The sequence below is a fragment of the Haliotis asinina genome, chromosome 5, assembly GCF_037392515.1.
Source record: "Haliotis asinina isolate JCU_RB_2024 chromosome 5, JCU_Hal_asi_v2, whole genome shotgun sequence".
Taxonomy (NCBI): Eukaryota; Metazoa; Mollusca; class Gastropoda; order Lepetellida; family Haliotidae; genus Haliotis; species Haliotis asinina.
In genome coordinates this window covers 12,993,180-13,016,100 of record NC_090284.1, presented here as the reverse complement: position 1 = coordinate 13,016,100, position 22,921 = coordinate 12,993,180, and the positions used below count along the sequence as shown (strand labels likewise).

General features: G+C 35.3%; 1 protein-coding gene across 1 annotated transcript; it reads right to left on the bottom strand.

Annotated features, from left to right (window-relative positions):
- Positions 1–1,690: 1,690 nt before the first annotated feature.
- Positions 1,691–22,736, bottom strand: LOC137284712 (uncharacterized). The gene is made up of 23 exons (XM_067816628.1): positions 22,622–22,736; positions 22,280–22,394; positions 21,539–21,793; positions 20,718–20,826; positions 20,318–20,442; positions 19,868–19,969; positions 19,388–19,511; positions 19,012–19,181; positions 18,507–18,664; positions 17,962–18,176; positions 17,342–17,583; positions 14,156–14,248; positions 13,637–13,897; positions 12,249–12,584; positions 11,890–11,971; positions 11,639–11,710; positions 11,126–11,186; positions 10,046–10,231; positions 6,063–6,176; positions 5,338–5,453; positions 4,013–4,190; positions 2,826–2,923; positions 1,691–2,285 (listed from the first exon to the last, which is right to left on the bottom strand). Exons 1-23 carry the CDS (start codon positions 22,734–22,736, stop codon positions 2,112–2,114), a joined length of 3,501 nt encoding a protein of 1,166 aa, XP_067672729.1. The 3' UTR covers positions 1,691–2,111.
- Between the last annotated feature and the right edge of the window lie 185 nt (positions 22,737–22,921).

Here is a 22,921-nt window from a genome sequence, read left to right as displayed (position 1 = left end):
TATTTCTTAAATTTCATACTGTTCTAGTCAGTGTATCTGATGCTTGTATATCAACGACGATGGAACCAATGTGAAATAAAACTGTAATGAATGAAGTTCATGGTTTCATTGATTTGTTTAACATGTTGAGTGCCACTAGTGTACTCACAGTATCAATGTCTACTTGAATTTGCCACTACGAATTATCTCATAGCTGTATCAGTGGTATTTTAAAACAAGTGTCACATGCTGGCAAAACAGACACAATAAGCAATCGTCTCCTGTTGGTAGCAAAGAACGCCAGGAGATGCTTGTTTCTTGTGCCTATTCTGCCAACATGTGAATCTTGTTTTAAAATAGCTCTGATGTATCTACAAGATGACTTGTAGAGGCAAATTCAACAAGAATTGATATTACGAAGAAGAAAAATAAGTAAGTATCTTTGCTCACATTAGTTGATTTCCAAAAGATGTTGTAGTACTACACAAATCTGATCCTAATTCTTGTTTCAGTTAATTTTTGATAATCATGTGGAAAAAACTACATAGAAAGAAAATAAACCTCTCTACGAAAATATGGCCATCTAAAATGTGACAATTATGCAAGCCATATGCCATATATATAGTTGTATTCTTTGAAGTGTAAAGGTTTAACATTGAGACAACAGAGATACTTTTCTGTTGTAAAGCTGTCGGTTATTCCATGATATCATGATACAGCAGCTGTTAAAGTTCAGTTTCCAAATGAACATTCACAGACAATTTCTTATTGATGGTGCATCTTACTGCACATATAGTCTGGCAGAAAATGTTTCAGGACAGTGTTTGGTAATGTTACTCTAAAACTGTAGTGCTTGAAGTTATGTGACATGACCCGCTGAGCATAATGCAAGAATGTGACATATGACCTGCCTATTTGCATGACCAGGTCGCTGTTCCGGTAAGTAGCTCAACACCCTTGAAACGTGGGGTGTTGTTGTGACTTGAAATGATGATAGCTCTTACAGACAACTTTCTTATTACTGAGTGATAAATTATGACAATTAAAATCCTCAATGGTAGAGGAATTATTAAGCCTCATACCAAATTGGAAACGGACAGCACTTATAGTGTTATAGTAAAGTTACCAAACACCTGGGGTTTTCCCAACAAATCTGCTTTTATTTCCCCAACCTTGTCTCCACATTCCACACCAGATGATTGCTGATATGAAATATAGCTGAAAATCATTTCATATTCTGATGAACAAGGACAAGTTATGCTGGTACTGAGAATGCGTTCAAGAGAAGTAGGTGGTGCAAGACAATGAGCAAAGCCATTTGGACCTGTGAAAGGGAGAGCAGATGTAGGCTAGGGCATTGATTCCACGCATAGCTGCACATAAAAATCTCACACTTCATCCATTGCACTACACTTGATCATGGACAACCTGGGCCCCTTTGCTCACAATGGCAAACGCCAGTCAGCAACAAGCATACATGCTGATATGGGTCAACTGTAAGGCCAATGCTCAGCTTACCCTTGTTTGCCAGAAAAGTGACAATGAGTGGCATTTCACTGAGGCAATTAAACTCACATGTAAACTTAAATGTTCTTTCTTTTCTTCTTTGAACTGAGATTTCACCTGAATTAAGCCTGTTATTTACTGTTGTTATGAGCCAGTCAGTTTAGGATAAATAAACATATATCAAAGGAACTTCATAAAATTTTAATTTGATAGTCAAATGTAGGTGAACTGTCAGATAACAATGAAAATCAGAAATACCATGATGATAACAATAAATGTTATTAAATTCATTTGTAATTACGGTAAAAGATTTCATTTTATTATTCAGCATATCATTCAATATAGTGGAGAAAAAGAATATCAAGAATGATTTATAAATATACACTTCTGTTTGACAACAAACTATGATTTGTAATCTCCAGAATCTTTTGACAGTATTTCAATATAATAAGTATCAGGGAGAAAAGAACCAGTCAAGTTTATATGGCAAAATGCCTTCAAATTGTTTCAAAGAATATACAGTATAGTAGAGATAACAATAATAAAACTAACACTGTCTTAAAATATCTCTCAAGACAAAAAATTGTGTTTCAAGTTGAAGATTGACAGTAAAACTGACATAGAGGTCAAGCCTGGAGCTTGGAATGCACAGTTGCAGCCTTCACTCTTTCTTCATGAAGTGTTGTTGTCTCCCCAGTAGCAAGGTCTGTAGCTGTGTGGCAAACTTTATGCTCTCCAGGGTTAATGAGACTGGATTCTACAGTGACTGTGGTAGTAAAACCTTTAGACGCTGGTTTATCCTGAAGGAATATAAGAGAATATGAGCAACAACATTTTGGAAATTTCAGTTCCATAAACAGTAAACAGTACATAGAACATGATATCTTAGAAACTTGAAAGTACTATAGGACAAAATACACATTTTTCAGCTACATTAGCATCTAACTTTTCATACAGTCACCCTTGAGTAAATGTTACAAAAATCACTTGTATGTGTGTAAATTTTCACAAGCAATGTTCTTACAGCTATATGATGGTGACTTGTTAATCAAGAACAGAGTACTGTGCCTTTGATATTCATAATGAGCACAATCCATGCTGTCAAGGGCATATCGACCACCAACAGTCACATTAAAAAATAACCATGTGGTCCATTAATGGGCTTTTCATAGACAGCACAGGCTTCTAGTGATCAATTCTAACATGGAATTCTCACTGGCTCCTCATTTTGTTGCTTACAGTGACTAGTTATGGGGTTCTGATGACACATTCTACTCAAGTCCTAATGGAGGCAATATATACCGACTGTGGGTAAGGAAGAAATGAATGACAATACTTACTGTTTGTTGTGTTGAAATCAGCCTTGTTCCAACTTTTGGTTTGGGAATGCCACTCTCACGTTTGTGTTTCCTGTCTGATTTCTTTTTAGCATACATGTCTAAAATATGAAAACTGTCATTATTACCAGTATGTCATTTCTCCCAAATGTCATCATCATCATCATCATCATCATCACCATCACCACAACCACCAACAGATGGCACCCTGATTAATAAAATAACTGAACAGACCTGTATCACTTTAGGAGGAAAAAATACTACAAAAAGGTATTCCCATATCTTAAAGGTCACATGCAACCTAAAACAAACATACATGATTAAAACACAATTATCACTTGTTCATGACATACAATACAGATTGCTTGTGGTAAGTTCAAATTGCATATGGTAAGTTACTGAAGTTGTGTATTGCATACAGTCATTAGCAGACAGAAAGACAGGTCAATAAAACAGACATTGAGTTTTGTCAGTGACAGAGACAGCTTGTCACAATCAACATATTTTTCTATGTTTCCACAGACATTTATTAAACATTTCAGTTTTCAAGCTGAGCAATTTTAGCCATGAAATTAGTATTTCTAATGCTACGCTTTCTTGAAAAGTTAGTTTGCAAATCTGCATGTATGGGGCCAGTTTACATTTATTACTGTAGACCCAAGATGCTTGTATCAACAAGAAACATCTCTTGTTCTCCAAATTCGACTGTAGTGATATTATCCTTGCATGCTGTGTTTGTATGAGGTGTCTTCCCGGTTCATGCCATTTAAAACTAATCATTGCCATGCACTATGGACGCAGCACAACATAGCTGGTGAAACCACTTTTTCCACCTGCGCTGAGGGAAAATTAGTGAATCGTTTGAATCACGTTATTTTATAAGTTGAACTTGCATTTTTGATAATTTGTTTGTGTAAGTGCATATCAAAAGGTGTCAGGAATCTGCAAAGTTGTGTTTTGGGTTACATGTGACCCTTAACAGACTTAAAATAATCTTAGTGTCCCCAGCCGTAAGTGGTGTATTACCACACTCACTCACTTCAATTATCTTAGTGCTTAAGTTGTTTTGAACATCATCTCCCTGCTTTTCCATCAACTTCAGGCTGAGACACTGATATCACTGGAACACTACTAAAGCATCTTAGATCAAACTAACTCCTCAATAACTCATATGTAATGGTGACACTGACCTCTGTCAGAGTTACTGTCAGATTTTGATTTAGCTTGGTACTTCCAATCCTTGTAGTCTACGTCTCTACTATCAGAAACCCCCTGAAGTCTGATGTGACTTCTTTCATCAGGGTCATTGTTGATGTCATCATCAATGTAATACTCCTTTAAGTCAAATTCTTGTTTCCTCTTCTGTTGCTATTGATTAAGACAGAACATGCTTACCAAGAAAAGGAAGTAAGATATTACCTTTGTTTCAACTTCTAACAGATATGCAATCTATTTTGAACATTAGGTAACCCAGACATTTTTGTGATCTAAGGCACTGTATACTCTCTGAAGAATCTGCTGGTTGTGGGTTCTGAATTTTAAATATGCTCAAAGGTTTTCAACATTATACAGTCCCTCCTGGATTCCGCGGTTGCAGAAAAAATCGCGGAATTTACCTTACCATGCAGAAAAATGTCTGAACTGCGGAAAACGCATTTTCTTGCAGAATCCGTGCAGAATTTACCACTTTTCTGCCGCGGAATTTGCTTATTTTAAAAAGTGAGTGAAAACTGACAGACAGCTGAAATGAAAAGTAGAGTTAATGTCAAAAGTAGGATCGGTTAGACATAAAACGAACTGACATATGTACTGTGACAACATTTTCAAAATAATCATGATTGAAGATATTTTATTAATAAAGTATTAGGCATCTTTCAAATAATATTATATGAACTTGACACTGCAATTACATTCTCAAAATCAATCATTCTGAAAATTGAAATTATTTCAGATTTGGTTTAAATATAAAATTGTTATTTGCATGAAGCCGGAAGTTGCATCAACGCTGCATCAAAGTTACGATTTCTCAAACAGAAAAAGGTGTTGGTGCTTTGTCGTCAAACTTACTCCAGATGTGATCTGTACTGTTGACTTAACTTTATATCTGTGTTTGAGAATTAAACTATGAAGGTGTGTATAATGTTTTTGTTTTTCCTAAATGTTTTAAGCGCAGAATGTTTTGCAGAATATCGAAAAATAGGGTGCAGAATTCACTTAAATTTGCCATGGAATTCTTAAAAATTTGCCACAAAATCCAGGAGGGACTGATTATACAAACAGCAATGTATTTAACCAAACAGTACATGAAATAACCATGAGTTTGGTTACATATGGTTTCCTTTTTACATTATTCTACATATATCAATATTTAAGACTCTTTAACCAAAACAAAACACTCATCAGGCTTGTCAGAGCTCTTTAACTAAAGTGGCACACAAATAAACAATTACAAGAGAAGAGAAAATTATTTCCACCAATACTTTCATGACCATTTGTAATTTTTCAAACAACTCACCTCATATAAGTCTCTATAACCATACACTTGTTTCTTTTCTGGTCTGATTGGCTGAGATTTTGACATTTCATCCATAATCTCATCAAGCAGTCCTACTTCACGTTGTCTTTCATATTCTAAAGCAATCAGAAACATTAACTTGCAAATAATTACACTGACATTATTGGACAATATGTTTTCTTCAATGTGATGCAAGGAAATGTTTGTGGAACAAAAGGATATTTTGTACATAATCTAATGTCGAAGGATTCATCGTTCTACTTATAGAAAATTCTTGGGTGAAGTCAAAAGTGTGATGATGAGTGTAACATTTGTGATAAAATGTTTCTAGGAAAGGATTACTTACAATTTATATTGTATTTTCCATTATGAGAAGGTTTATGGTACTGATGTTTTTGCTGTTGATACATCTTTTCTTTGAAGAAAGCTCTGAGTTTCTGTGTATATATTATGCATCCCTTCTACACAAATATATTCTCTTTAAGAATATTCATGCATAATACCAAAGACAATACAATACTCCAAATGAAATGAGTACCTTGTGCACTGATACAACAACGAGCATGTTGATTATTAAAAATAATCTTAACTCTGATGCTGTAACTGTTAAAGGTTTTAAAACAAGATCTTTGAAATTTCCAGCCATTTAGGCAAATACGTTCTGATTACCTGTCAAACCTATGGTATGTCAATTCTCAACACAATTTTGCATCAGTTTTAACTACCTGAAGCTATTTCTCTTGCCACTTCAGCTTTTGCCTTCTGAAGCTGGTCTGCGATCCATGAAGAAACGAGATCAGAATCTACACTGCTACATTGATCTGGGTTACAACCTGCAACTTTTACATTTCTAACCCAGTCAAAAGTAACCTTTCAGACTAAACTGTGAGGGTCAAAATAGTAAATGGATACATAATATATGAGCTGACACGGACCCCTGAGATATATTGAAAAAACATGAAATAACAAACATCACAATGCGCTATAGTGGAATTATTAAAGGCAAAACACTCTTTTCTAAATCATTTTATTCAGTCACTATTACCCCAAAAACCATCATGGACTTATGGTCAATTGATGAAACTGACTGACAAAGGACAAGGCTATCTGCACTCAATATCACGTATGCTCACACATGCAATCAAGAACTGCATGACTTCTGATCAGCATTATGAATCAGACCATGAGGAATAGTGGCCACCTTGGTCTGCAGCTCAAATACTTTACTGTCTTTGGTTGTGGCTGATGATGTGGTCACAACCTATTCTATGTGATAAATGTTCAGTGGGATTTAAATCTGACAATCAAGAGGCCAGATCTTGATCCGAACATTGTAGTTGTGCAGGGATGCCCCCTTGAAACATCTGTGTATAATCCTGGATTATTGTACCATGTTGCTATCCTCCACACTGAGAGTACAGTGTGACTGCAGATAGTCAGCTTGGTACAGGTGTGCAAATATGCTGTCCTGAACATTATCCTTTGTCCTACCATTATGCAAGACCTACATCCAACAAATCTGTCAACTTCAATATAATTTGCCACAAAGGACAAGGTATGATAGAGGCCCTTATTTGCCCAAAACATGTCATGATTATCAAAATTTTACAACACGATAATTTTAGCATAAAAGGAGCTAAATTAATTGTTGAAGTTACCTCCAATTGCATTTTTATGTTTTTTGTGTTGTTAGTTTTTCTCTTTGAAGACCTCAAAGTTAACATATCTTACAATATCTTCTTGAAACCTACCTGTACGGTTTTACCTTATAAGATCTTATAAGATTCTTATAAGATTCTTATAAGAAGACGAATTCTTATAAGATTCTTATAAGAAATAACTGGGAATAAGAAACTTATAAGATACTAAAATTGTGTTTCTTATAAGAATCTTATAAGAAACTTATAAGAATATTTCATATGGGTATATTTTCTGATTTTCAGAGTGATAGAAAAGTGTGAGCAAAAGCGTGACCCATCCCAATTTTTTCACCACATATGAAGAGAGTAAATCAGAATGCACACCTAAAAAAGTGTGGTGGGTCACGCTTTTGCTCACATCAAAATCTTTAAAAAAGTACATTTTTTCGGTTTATGAAATTGCCCCATACAACATCTCAAAAAATAAACATTGACATAAACTAACATCTTTAAAAACAATCCATCACATTTCCACATCTGTGCCATGATACATTATATTTTGAATGGTTTTGTGCTCTAAAATACACATATCAAACATCTTTATTAAAATTTTCAATATCATAAGGCACTCACAAGGCTGATTTATGAGAGGTAAACATTGGTTTTTGGTTGTTGGTCTCTGTTAGAAAAGTTATAAGATGTCTGAAGATATTCAAAATATGATCAAGCAGTACTGTAAAAGTGAGAATCTTTGTCATTATGTAAGAATTTGATCATAGTTTTTCTATCATCTGTGTATCAAACACCTTTGAGTCACCTGTCACTGTCAAAATAACACTGTCATTCAACAGGATTGCCATGTATAAACATATGCATTTTCTAAGAACTTATGTACCTTGATGTTTCCAGTGACATATTAGATTTCATTTAAGCAAAATGACTACACTTAACTGTATGAAAAGGATTTTTTTTTTGGAAAGGATTTTTTTAGCTAGAAAAAGAACACTGTATCAAGGTCTAGCAGATGATGAACACAAGCAGACGTCAAGTCATACATAGTTGTAAAGTGTAATATATAAGCTTAAATTCACACTGGTAGGCAAAGGAATTTGTAGTCTAATGGTTGCGATTGTGGATTGTTTTTTTTTTGTTATCAGACATGCATGTTCAAATCCATGTAACTTTTCTTTCTTTTTTTCAAAGTTTGTTTATCAAGTCTACAATGTTTAACTAAACTGCTTCACATCAAATCCAAATATTTGGTAATCTATGTTACAACCCTGGTGAAACAAGCTTTAATTAACATCACGTAAATCTTTTCTTGAGACACTGACCATTCACCTTTTCAAGTCGGTGTAGTTGCCTTTGTTCCCAATATTTTAAATTAGTATTTTATATATTTTGTTCTACTTTAGGTTTATACACTTTTGAATACTGCAGTTCTTGAGAGTGAATCAGATACTGAGATTGATGACTGTGTGAATGAAGAGTTATAGTAAATGTTTTATATCTTTAAAGTGGATAAGTTGTGAATAATTACTATGTGAAGTCTTTTGAATACTGACTTTAAAGAACCTGCGCTGACAATGAAATTTCAACTGAAATGGGCCCCTTTGAGGTCAAGACCTGTGATTTTTAGTGCAACATGGTTGGTTATTGTAATAACATATGATGATTGAGATGTTAACTGCATATTTGCTAAAACTGGTGGTAAATGCTGACTTGTAACACTTACTAGTTAGAATGAAGCTGTGTCCAAAATGTAGCTCTACCCAAAACAGGCCGCTGTGATTCTTAGTATGACATGATTGAAATCATGCTCACATGCTGTACAATGGACCCATGGATTACATTTGCAAAGAATGCTCACTCATGGTGAATAATGACTGAGTTTTGGGGACACAATTGTAATTGTAATTAATTAATTAATTGGGGACAGTAATTGACTTAACAATGTTTTGCAACCCTAATTAGGCCCCTTGAGGTTAAAATATTATGACTGACATTGACGTGTTTTTCAGTATGACTACCTGTCGTAAAACTGCTGTAATTTGTATATAAATAAAATGACAAAATTATGGCACACTGATATTTCAGACATCTTGTTATTTTTCGTGGGAACAAATAAAATCCATTTTGGGCCCCTCTGCAGAAACCAATTACACCTCAGAACATATAAAATATAGCATTTTTATGCAAAGCTAACTTGTCTCTAAACAAATAACATGTTTTCAGCCAATTCTGTTAGTGGGCCAAACACCACCCTTATCATACCATGTCCTTTCAAAATGAACTTTGCCTGATGAAGCATAACACAAGATTTGCTGCTAATACACAAATCCATACCACAGGTGCATATGGCCATACTTTCTGGACATGACAAGTGTGATGGTCTAGTCTGTGATGTCTTTAGTGTTAAACATCACCTTTAGCAGGCAATCTGTCTCAAAGAAAAACCTTACGTAACCTGTTCCTCATGCAATCTGGTGTAGGTGCAACAGAGGCAACAAACCCTGGATATTTGGGAAAGTCACATGTTGTGATAGTAACAATTCCAAACAGAGTTTGGAAACATTCTTATCAGGATTTACATGTTTCCATGCTACATACTGCATTGTTTCTTTCTATTACATGTAATGGAGAGGGGGCACATGAAATGTGTTTGGCCTTTGCAGGTGACTGTTACGAATGCAACAAATCTGGACACCAAACTGCAGTATATTCATCATTCCTTTATCACCTTTGGGGGGTACATGAAATGTGTTTGGCCTTTGCAGGTGACTGTTACGAATGCAACAAATCTGGACACCAAACTGCAGTATATTCATCATTCCTTTATCACCTTTGTCATAATGTTTGAACATATAACTGTGTAACACAAATAGCAAAGAATCTGACATTTTACAACTTCTAAGCATGCTTGATCTATCAAAATTGTTGATTGCATTATCTTATAATGATGATTCTTCATACAGTGTACAGATTATTAGATATCATTTCAAAACAGTAAAGCATGTAAAGCTGGGCATAATAAACCTATGAATGATAAAAACAAAAAGCTGACTGACCAATGCTTGAAGCTGACTCAGAAGTGTAACTGCACTGACTGTCTGTATCCATGTATCCAGTGTGCTTTCCACCATTAGTCTTGTTTGTGTAGCTGTTTCCATATCCTGTATAGTCTTTATAACCTGGTTGTGTGTTGTACACAGCTGCAGGGTGGGACATCTCCACAAACTGCTCGTATTCCAACCCTTTTCAGGAGACATATAGTAACATAAATATGAGCTGAAATCATGTATGTAGCATACTTTAAAAAGGACAAAATCTTGAAGGCAATATTGGTAGCAAAAACTTGAACTCAAATTAATACACATGGGTATAATGTGTGAAGCCCGTTATTTTCTGGTGTCTTCAACTTCGATATTGCTGCCCACTTACTCACTAATGACATGTTTTACAGTTTTAGTGTTTATGGATAAATCTACAGTTTCCATGTTGACATCCCTGTATCCAAACTTTTCTCTTTGCTGAATTGGTCTTCAACTTTTGGAATCTAAAGATAAGACACTTATGTTTGATGAAGTAGCACATCACAATGTTGGTTTTGCGTGTTTTGTACATACTGAGAATAATAGCAAAATCAGTTCATTTTCATGTGGATTAATGCATAAACAAAAGAAAATGGCTTATTTCTCTCCACTTATATGTCACAATTGTTCCTCAGAAGGGGATTTTGATATCATACAAGTTTTTTTGTTGGATAGTTGATAACTCTGAAATCAGATGCAAATATATTTGATACATAAGTGTTTTTCATCTGACTACTTAACAGACTTCATAATGTTTTTATTTAACATAGCTCCTTAAATCAGATTTAAAATCAAAACATTTCTTCTAAGAGAAAAGATGTTTTTTTCATGCTTAACAAATAATGTCAATATTTACATATCTATGAGCTGCCTGTCCTGATATAATTTTAGGTGGACTGTTGTCATGAGCACTACTATCATTCTTCTTTCTCATCTATCTTCCATGCAGATAATGATCAAAGTTTGATTGTTTATTTTGACACTAGAAATACTGACAATGAGCTATTAGAGTAAATTATTCATTCCACAGTATATAAAGTTAATATTTGTTCATACCTTTGATAACAGGTGATTTTCTAGAATTCACTCTTGAGTAGAGTCTGTCAGGAGTTTTTGCCTAAAAATTAGAGACAAACAAAAAAGTCACAGTCATCTTCACAAATTTATTTCTGCTGTTCTCAGAAATTGAAAAAATCTAACTTTGTTCAAACATTTGGCTCAATACAGTAATAGTTAGTGAGTGAGTTTCACACTGCACTCAGCAATATTCCAGATATATGGCAGCGGTCTGTAAATAATAGAGTCTGGAACAGACAATCCAGTGATCAACAGCATGAGCATCAGTCTGTGCAACTGGGAACCAATGGCATGTGTCAATCAAGTCAGCAAGCCTGACCACCTGATCCTCAGTCACAGTTTGTTGCCTCTTATGACATGCACAGTCGCCTTTTATGGAAAGCACGGGTTGCTGAAGGGTTATTTTACCCAAGACCTACACGGAATCTATAGAATGATACCAAGAAAGACTCATAATGCAATTGATAAATGGTGTTAAAAGATTGTATTTACCTTTCTTTTGCTGTCCATGCCATAGCTGTCATAGTCTACTTTACCCTGAAGGACCTTTTGCTGAAATTCATGCTGAAATACACAAAAAGTATTCTTTTCAAAAAACATTGTACTACTATTATGGCATCTCATACAAATATTGAGGTGTGTTTGACCATGAAAGGGTAAAAAGGAACACTTAAAATCACAAACTGAACTGTGAACTGATAAAGAAAGGGGAGAAAATTTAATGTTTATGATTGTATGTTTACATTATCATTCTGTTCCTGAAACAGGTGAACCAGATTTTTTACACTGCCCTTTCCTCCAAACCACATGGGATCAGTCTCTTGCCTGTGGAAAAAAAAGGTTGAAATAAGAAAATGTTAAACATTTAAATATGATAGTCTACAGTAAGATCAGTTTCATGACGCTTTGAACAGATTTCAGTGTACAATGCAATCACAACTTACAATTAGTGCCTAATGACACATGTCTTACATGTTTACCACTTTGATGAGACTGAGAAACTAACGTATGCTTTACGCTGAACATCACATTATCTTTAATCAGTTTATTGAATGATGTTTACTCCATATTACTTCAACTGTTATAATTAATTTATGTATACTCTGATGACAATATATGAAGTTCTCTTGGTTCATCATCTTCATAATACTGTGTTGACTTCTTCTTCCTGGGAAATGTGCCATATGGATTTGCAGGTGCACCAATGGCTAGTTTGGCCAATTCTTGGAGGTCAGTTCCAGAGTTGTATAGTGCAAACAGGCTTCCAGCTGTTGTGAGTTGGCCAGATGATTTTGGACATCCAGCTTCTGTACAGTGGCTGGCAGGTTTTACCACTGACTGACCACCACTTGCTGATTTCTCACTCAGTCTCAGATAGCTGAATTGGGATGGTGACAATGGGGGCGACCTGACTGGACTGCCCCCGCAGTGCCTGAAACTGATTTCATTATTCGGTGTTAAAACTTGAATAAGGGAACCCTTATCACTATAAAACACAATAAACATGATATTTCAATTCTCAGTCTGTGTCCATAACTGCTCTCCAAAAACAAAAGTCATGAAAAATTTCTGTCATGTCAAACAAATGTAAGCTTACAGTTGGAAAGGATTCCCAAATCAATTCATACAGTCCATTTGTACTATCTGAATCTAAGGGTCAACTTTTTGAAGTTTTTCATGTTAGACTTATTTAAAACGCTGTATGCACACTGTTTATCACATTTGTGTGAGTAGTACTTTAAAAGCTACATTACACATCCTATCAGTCTAAGTGAACTTCGTCTCAGTGTATTTCGTTACACTACACCACTGAGTCTAACAAAACCTAGTATAGGGTCGCGTCAGGTAACCTTTGAGCAATCAATGACAGTCCAATCAAATGTGAGACGGTTAAATAGATTTAACCAATCAGACAACAGCTACTATTTAGGGATCGGAGGGACTTTCAAAATATTCACGTCACCGACACAGACCTCTCCACAAACAAAAATCAGCACATAACACATTTATTTGACCTGCAGTATATACGCTTTGAGGTTTCTGTTGACATGGTTACCATTAGCTAATATTTCCGCAAGATAACATCCTTGAATATTGTCAAAAACACAATTTTCAGCGACTGTTTACTCACTGTTGTCATGGCAGTGCGTACGCCTTGTGCATCACCTGGAAGCGATCGTACGGTAAATAGCATTCGGAATTGTTCGGGTACGAACCTATCGAGATAAAAAGTTCATAAGGGATGTGCGAATGTGCACTTTCGTGATTTGGTAAGCTGTGTTCTGATTGGTCAATCTCAAAGGTTACCTGACGCGACGTTCTGTAAGGTTTTGTTAGTCTCAGTGGTGGAGTGTAACGAAAAGTACTGAAGATAAGTTTACTTAGACTGACATCCTATGGAAGTAGTAACTTCAGGTGGGTTGACTCAGATTGTGAGTAACAGATACCTTAAACATACTAAAGTACAAAAACAAAGTAAAAGTATCAAACCTAGAGTCATACTGTTCCTTCTTCAAGGCCTCTTTCTCTTCTCTTTCTCCATAGTATTTCACTGCTGACTTTTTCTGCAGGTATTGTTTCAGTGTAGTTGCATCACCATCATCACCACTGCAAGTTTCTGATGACCCATCCAAAATGGATTCTTTCAGAGAAGTAGTTTCTTTTTCAAACTGCCTCTGGCCTTTCTCTAACTTGGCTGTGTAACTATAGAAATCTGTATCCTTGTTTCGCTCATACTTACACATCCAGTCACTACAAAGAATAACAACTAAAAACAATGTTAAAGAGAAAAGTAATTGTAAGAAATATGTCAAATGTTGTCTTAATGTTTGTCTCAAAAACTCATTCCATGTAACAGAAAGACCCCTGCAATACCAACAGGTTCAAACACCATTCAAGTCTCTTTCAAGTAATCTTACTCTATGTTAAATTTACTTTGAAACTGGTCTCAATGGTCTCAAGCTTCATCAGAAACAATATATTTGCACTGTTCATTCTCTAGTTCCTTACCTTTGTCCAGCAGAAAACGGTATCTTTCCATAGCTTGTCTTGTCATGTATACCATCATCAGATAGAGTACAATCTTTTTCAACAATCTTCACTCTGTAAGGAGGCAAAAAGAAGAAAAGGAGAGTAACAACATGTGATAAATAAATAAATGTGATACCTTGAATTGATTATTCCCACACAATTTAGGAATTGAAGCTATATCATTCTGGTTACACGAATATCCAGCATTACTCCCAACACGATTCTCAAAGGAATTCGTCATAGAAAGTGTTAAATTCATATTGAATAATAATACATTTAATTTTGATGTTGAACAGTATAGACAAATAAAGGGTTGAGCAATGGGAACTAAAATGGCACCCACGTATGCTATGTTAGTTTTAGGATATTTGGAACGAACTCTTGAAACCAAGGTGAAAGAACAGTTAGGACCTGATTCATAGAGTTGTGACGATTAATCGATACGCAAGTTATCGCGATTCAAGAGCTGCACGATACGATACATCAATACAATTGTCGTGTATCGATTCAACACGTTACTCGTATACTTAGCAGTCTACGAAAACACCATCTCCCCTTCTATTTAGGTTTTCGTGGAAAATATTGCCATGGACATGTTCCGACTGAGATAATTTTCACAAATTTATTTTGTTATCTGTGCAAAAAAGCCAGTTGTGCCAATGTTGATCCCTGCTGTTCTATTTTTGGGGAAAACACTACACATGCTAAACATTTTTAATAAAATGTCTTTCATGATGAGTGTTTTATTTTTCTTGGGAGAAGAATACCTTCCCTGAAATGATAACATAACAGCACATTATTTCCAGTACTTTTATTTTTCTGTATACAAGGGCAAAATATCGTGATACGTATAGTATCGTATGCATCGGACTACCAGTATCGCGATATGTATCGTATCGTGCCATGGGCGTATTGTCACAACTCTAGGTCACCTGAAGTAGTTGAATACTTCAGAACAAATTGGGGATGATTCCTTGACGATTGCTTCATGTTATGGCCCTCTGGAGATGAAAATTTAATAACATAACATAACATTGTTTCATAACAGCCTAAATAACTTGAACAAACATCTACATATTACCATGGACTCAAATTACTCTGAAATTCCATTTTTAGACACCATGGTAAAACTATGTGGACGTGACCTAGAAACAGACATATGTTATAAACCTACAGATATTAAACAATATTTACATTTTTCATCGTGCCATCCGAGTCGTATAAAGAGAAGCATTCTACATAATTTAGCAAGACGTATCTGCATGATTGTGTCTCAAATACCAACAAGGAATATGCGACTTGAAGAATTAAAATCAGTTCTACTTGTGGACGATGGAATAAAGAAAGCAATGAACATAGACTGAAAGACACTCTTGAAAGCTCGTGATAAACAAATAAATAACACTGTCAATCTGGCCTATATGTCAACACACAACCCCAGGAATCAGGAACTTTTTCATATCATAAGACAAAATGTTCCAATCTTAAATGCTGACATTAAAATGAATCGAATTATGGCAAAGATAACTATGATAAAAAGTAAACACCAAAGCCATAACTTGAAAAACATATTGACACGTGCCAAATTCGACTCAGGTATTAAACCTACAGAATTCACTGTCTCAAAATGTAAATGGGGAAATTGTGGAACTTGTTAGTATATACTTGAAAGCTCATGTATTAAGTTAAAAAAAACGGAAACAAATGTTTCATGTACGCTCTAACATGGACTGCTCCGCAAAACACATTATTTATGTTATTATATGCCAAGGGTGTCATGAAGAATACACTGGACAAACGGAGTGCTTGAGTGAGAGAATGCGCATCCATAAACAGCAGATTAAGGACCCCACAACCAGGTGCATCCCCTTAAGCACTCACATCGACAAATGTGCAGCAGGAAACGAAATAAAATTTAAATTATTCCCTTTTTGCAGGATGAATACTGCTGACAGTTGTATTGTGATGTCATAAGTGACGTCATTACAATCTGTTTAACTGAAATCACTTCTCCCTGAAGATACACGATCAGACAGAAAACTTGCAGAGCCATTTACCCTTCGCCCCTACATAGAAAGAATCTACATTTTGATCTGACACGGAACGTTTAAACCGGTCCCTCAGGTTCAGTTTTCATGACAAGGAACTGTGTTTTCATAAGGGAATATTACTAAGTCAGATTGCCGATGTGACGTTAAATATTAACTCACTCAAATTAACTCACTAAGTCAGTAATATACTGGCTTCTGATCTCCTACATATACCATATTGTGTAATTCAATTCATATAATTACAGTCAGACCTCGTTTATCCGCACATTCTGATACAAGTGAAAGCAAAACAACTTAAAATAACACTGAAAGATAATTACATCTATATTAAACATAACATCTTCCAAAACAGAACATGTATTACATTTAACATAACATCAACCAAAACATAACATGTATTACATCAGCTTGAAAAAGTCTTTGATTGATGATTGTTGATCAAGTTATTATTCACTGCTTGGATTTGAATTTCTTTCTATTCCCCAGCTCTAATGACAGACTGTTTATGTTAAGCAGCTGTACTAGCCATCTTGCTCAAATGCACAACGACTGACACCTCCATCTTTATTTATGCTTATTCAATCAATGATCGAATCATTGTGAACTCAATGTCAAACGTTAAAGGGCACGTTTACACAAAAGGAATTTTAAAAAGAAAACAGTTATTTTCTTGTATACACTTCTCCTTTAATTGTGTCTTTTCTAATTAAACTACATGCCCTGTGATAGATATTCAATACAGAACGAATTAACTAGGAGCCCGACAAGCTGTAGACATTAGACTTTGTATTTTGGTACCTTGCTGACTACAGACCTTGGGTATTGATCAAAGGTCAATGCAGTGAGCACTGTTGAGGAGTGGTAAACATCAGACATCTTGCTGAAGACAGCCTTGGTGTTCGGATATACGAAGAAAATTCATACATATTTTGCTGTTGCATTTCCAAAATTGACTGTTCGGATATGGAAACCAAACTTTTGGATATATGAGGTAAATTGTAACTAGAAAATTTCGTTTTTGTGAAGAATGTTTGGAAACCAAGGTATTCAGATATCTGAAGTACGGATATACGAGGTCCGACTGTATAATGTACCCTGGCTATGGTGAACTTACCGGTTTCCTTTACCAGCTTTTGGTGAATGAAGATTATGGTAGTTTTCATTGTGGTGGTCTTGTTTGCTGGAGCGAGGTTTTCTTCTCTTTCCATTTGGACTGTACTCTTCCATGTACACAGGATCAGCAGATGGTGAATGGTTCCTAGATGAGTCCTTTCCATGTTTTCTAGAAGGGGAGGATGTGGCAGAGGTTGGCTTTGATCTTCTTCCTGCTGAGCCTTTACTTGGAGATGTGGGAACCTGTAGACATGAACATAATATGTTCATCAAACTTCTTTCAGGATATATGTAGAAACGTAAAAGTATTCTTGATTTTTCTGTAGTTTCTGTATCTAAGAAGTCAAAGCCTGGAAGTAATGTTTCTGACCACATTCATCTAACAGTCAATTTTAACACTGTTTTATGGTCAGGATTATAAGATAATTTGGCAAGAGATATCATGTCAATAATAATATATTATTAATTGGTCCTTCTCCAAAAAATTCAGTACATTTCAGATTTGCTACAAGGAGAATATTTCTGCAATCATGGGATAATACATTTTGTACAAAACCATCTGGCAAATGGTAACCAGTCGGAATTGTAATTACTGATGTTACTGAGATGATAACATCTTACTGTGTTGGCAATAGGCTCGTCAGGAGGTGAAAGGAGCCACTGGTGCATCTTGTCAAAGTCTGCATTTCTGTTGTAGGGTTCCAATTCTAATCCTACTGACACAATGCTTTTGAAGAGGTTTGGCATTCTTGTTGATTCAATACGGAGCTGCTGTTTCTCCACCAGTAGTTTGTGTTTGATCAACTCTGCATCACACATATCCCATGGAATCTCACCTGGACAAAACATGAACATTCAGTTTAATCCTACTGTTGTAAAACATACCACTGCTTCAACTTCCACGAACTTGTGGTTTCTGAGACGATTCTGATATTGTTTTTATACTTTAATTTCTGTTTTTAATTTTAGGATAACATTTGCTGTCATTTACCTACATGTGTCTCGTTATGTATGGCGTATTATTGATTATTGATTATGCTCTGTATGGTACAGATTCACTGCTTTAGCCATTTCAGAGAAGAGAATTGAAGTTCCAAGACAATCTGTTACACCATAAAAACACAAGGATATTTTGGGCATTTGACATAAAACAGAACATGATTTACATTCAAACATTTCCCAGATAATGCAAGAGTAGCTGTAGACATCACAGAGGAAGGTGGCTGGGTGCTCTTGCATCAGCTCAGGTGCCATCCAGTTGTACAAGGCATTTGGGTATTTTATCTGTGATACTGCACTCTGTTTCCCCATGTCAGCTTTTCCACTGCCAGAAACATAATATTCAATTATACAATGAAGTCCATATATGAATGTAAGGTCCCCTGCTTATTACATTTAACCATTGCTAATCACAATGCATGAAAACAAAAAGACGAGCACAAAATGACTAGTATATTCACCAAGATACCATTAGTAATGTCACACAATTATCTGTTTGTTTAACAGTGAGCTAGGAATTGTTTATTTGTATTTATTCATAATAATCTGTGAGGGCAGAGTAAATGCCATTTTCCTTTAACTTATACTGATGAATGAAAACTCACACCAGATAAGGATAATGTATGGTACAGCAACTGATACATATGATGATTTTGCAGAAAACTACTTCACCTGTCAATCATGTGCTCAAAATTTCCAAGCTTTGCATTGAAAGGTGTGACAAGGCTGATGGCATGTGAAGACAGATTACAATGGATGTAATTCTGGTTGTGGAGGAACATTAGTGCACTACAGATCTGTAGTAGGATATCTCGAATGTTTTGCGTAGGCAATCTCTCAATCTGAAATAAAGGCATGACATGTTAAAGTTACAATAAATTCTTTTTATTCAGAAATCTTAAAATGATTAACATACTTTGTAAGCCAGAAAAAATTCTTCAGTGCAACATGGAATATGTCTCAGTCTCCTTCTGAGAGTTGATTGTTAGAGAAATATACTACATGGTACCAGTTTACGAATGAGATTCTCATATACATTATCACTCACCCTTTGATGCAAATAATAGTAGAGCGATCCAAGATATATCCTCTCAAAAACTAGGACGATTGAATCAAGACTTGTTGTCTGACAAATTCCCATTAACAGCAAAACATTAGGGTGGCGAATTTTCCTGGAATAATAATTAGGGCAAACATGAAAAAAAAAGAAAACAATACATGTAATATCATACATAACATATCATGATTACTTATCTTTACATGAAACAACAAAGAAGTGTAACATTAATTCCGTTTTTCTGACTGCAACGTATCAAAATGAGGGCTGAAAACTTGGTTGTTCCTCCCGTACCTCTGAGTTACAAATGGTTCCACAGAAATCTAAACATTATTCTGTGGAATGGGTTTAAGCATATATGATCAGCATCTTTTTTATGTGATTAAAGAAAATATAAATGTTGTAATACAAAAATCTACTAAAAGATATTTTTCAAATAAAATATAGAAATGTTCTTCGCTCTTCACCTACCCTAACTGTTCCATTTCATTGATGAGAACATCAACATAACCACCGGGATGAGCTTGCTTATGTAGCCGTTTCACTGTCACTGGTGTATGGTTCCAGGTCATACTATGGGTAGAAGTCAGAAAGTCACTGTATGATTTTGTATTAATACAATGTTTACATAAACATGTATCCATTCTGTTAACCAGAGTGATCTCCTAAAATTATTTGAGACATGTGTCTCACACTGGATAATTGCCATGGACTTGCTGATCTTTCCAAAATTTGATTGGAATGTTCAAAAATGATGAAATCATGACAATGTTCATGAAAAGGTTACATGTCTGAAGCAAAAACACTGCATCATAAGCTACTGTAAAAATAAAATTTTGAAGACAGCCCATGAAGAAAGAAACAAATCAATGTTAATCAGTGTTATATTTTCCTGTAATATGAACTAACAATACACATTACCTTTCCATAACAAGAAATGATCCATTTTCATATGTTACTCCATGAGTGTCATGATAAAGAGCATTCTCACTGACAATTGGTATTGCAGAGACAACAGCTCCTGGTGCTTCCCCTCCAAAATACACCTAAAAATAAATCACAATCAGACTTACTTACACTATGCAGTGCAGCCTTTGTAAACTGGTTGAAATTCTTTTCATCAATAATTATTCATAATCAATCATTGCAAAATCACTGCTGTATAGTGCATTTGGAGACATGTCAGTGCTCATGATTGAGTTTATTGGAATGATTATATGAACCAATATATGATCTGCCATAAATTATTATGATCCCATTATGAACAAATCAAACTTTGTATGAACAGATGACATTTTCAAAACAATAAATTATTTCTTACACTTCCAAAACCCATACTTTGCACCCTCTTCAGTGGGTCAATGTGAATACTTGGATCAAATCCTATTCTCTTCTTCAACATCTGAATGACAGATGGTATTGTGCCAGAGCTGGGAAAAAAATATTTCGTGAGTGAAATACAACATATTCAACATGTCTTTGTAGGGAATAATGAAGGGTTGCTATGCCATGAATACTTACAAATTATTCCTCAAATTACAGTATCAATATAATTTACATTGACTGAAACATTCACTTATACTTAAGGATGCAAAGAGACCTGGTTATGAGTGTCCCAAAAAAATGACACCTTGACCAGATAAATTAATCATAAATTACACAACAGAATTTGTTCATCAATCAGCTCCTGGTATCAATAGAGAATTCCATACATTAGCAACGATGTGATTTTCAACAACTACCATTCAAAAATAGATTTATACTGTTGACCTGAAATCAAGGATTCAGTGAAGGATTAAGTCCAACAGCTTGGGACAGCTTGGAGTAGTTCCTCCATTCAAAATGGCACACAGTACATACTGAAACTGTATATTACAGAGATCACTATCTTTTCATCAGTTCCCTTATTATTTTGTGGTGATATCATAACAAAGTATGGTATGGATTTACAACTTCTTTGATATTTACAACACAGTGCTTCTGGGCTACTTCATCTTGCCCATCCACCTGATGAAAGGGCAAGAAGAAAATTCATACCATATGTTGTTATGTTACCTTTCAACTTCTAAATGCCAATAAAGTGTTTGTGGTGGTGTATTATTCCAGTGTCCAAACAAACTGATATAACTTCACATTTCCAACCTGCTGTCAATATGTCTGGAAGCTGTTGTATCTCTTCCTGAATGGGTCATCGCATACATGTGGGCCTTTTCCAGGAACTCTACCATTTTCCTACGCTTTTTGGGCTCTCTGTTGGCAACAGCCCAGTCTTTGGCAGATCTTCCATTATAGTCATGCAGTCTGAGATCCCCTCCAGCCTCAATCAGCTTCACCAAGAGACTTATGTTACCACTGTAGCAGGCCATATGCAGAGGTGTTATCCCACTGTTGCTTCTCCTGCAAGACAACACCTTCATGAGAAAAGCTGTGACTATTTGTGGAAATTTATATCATAAATCTTGTTCAACTGGACATGTGTCCAAATGACTTTCAAAATACAAGTCAGTGGACCACAAACAGCTACACACATTTGTGCAGTGTGTCACTTCAGGCACTTGTGTGTAGACTGGGAAGTCTGGGAAGCATTTTTCAGTCTTGTATGAATTTCTATAATATCATTCATATATTAAAACTAAGATCTACTGAAAAGATGTCAAGAGATGGGTTTGACGTATCATGTTTTACATTTTAGATTTTCTAATGGTCTAAAGACTATAGTACTGTTTTGGGTCAATGAGTCCAATTTAGGAATAAAACCATCATGCTCAGGGTGAGGCACCAAAATGCAAGCACATAAGTCGATATTCTGACCCACACAGAGTGTTGAGGATTAAAATATAATTTCCCTTAGTTTGGTCTATCAAAACATCTTTTATTACTCACTCATTTGGATTTGCACCAAATTTAAGAAGCAGTTGTGCTGAAGAATACTTGTCCTCACAACAGGCACAAAACAAAGCTGACTGTCCTTCATCATTTGGATAGTCAACAAATATACCTAAAACACAAATATATCAGTGAAAATACACATTAGTGTCTGATAAGCACATATTTTTCAGGGCCAAATTACAAGAAATATATCCAAAAGAGATATTAGTAATGTTAAAATGAAGAAAGACTTTTGCATCTTTAGTGACATTGAGTGTTTAACCTTTACAGACAATAAATAATGAGACAATGTTTTCTTTCATTTCTTTGCTATAATCATAATGTCAGTTCGTTTACCTTTCTTCAAAATATTTTTCAAAAGTTTTTTCTTTCCTGCCTTTGCTGTGTCATGCAGTGACAATCCAAGTGTATCACTACTCACAATGTGACCAATGTGCACTTGTTTGTCCATGTTCACCTGCAAGATGTTCAGTGTAGAACATTTTTTTCTCAAAACAATGACAAAACAAAAATCAAGACTGACGAATTTAGGCATAAATCAGGGTGATAAAACTGAGAATTTACTTTATCAGGATTACAAATTAATAGAAAACTGAAGTCGAGTTAAGACTCAAGCCGGCATTTATAGGAAAGTTA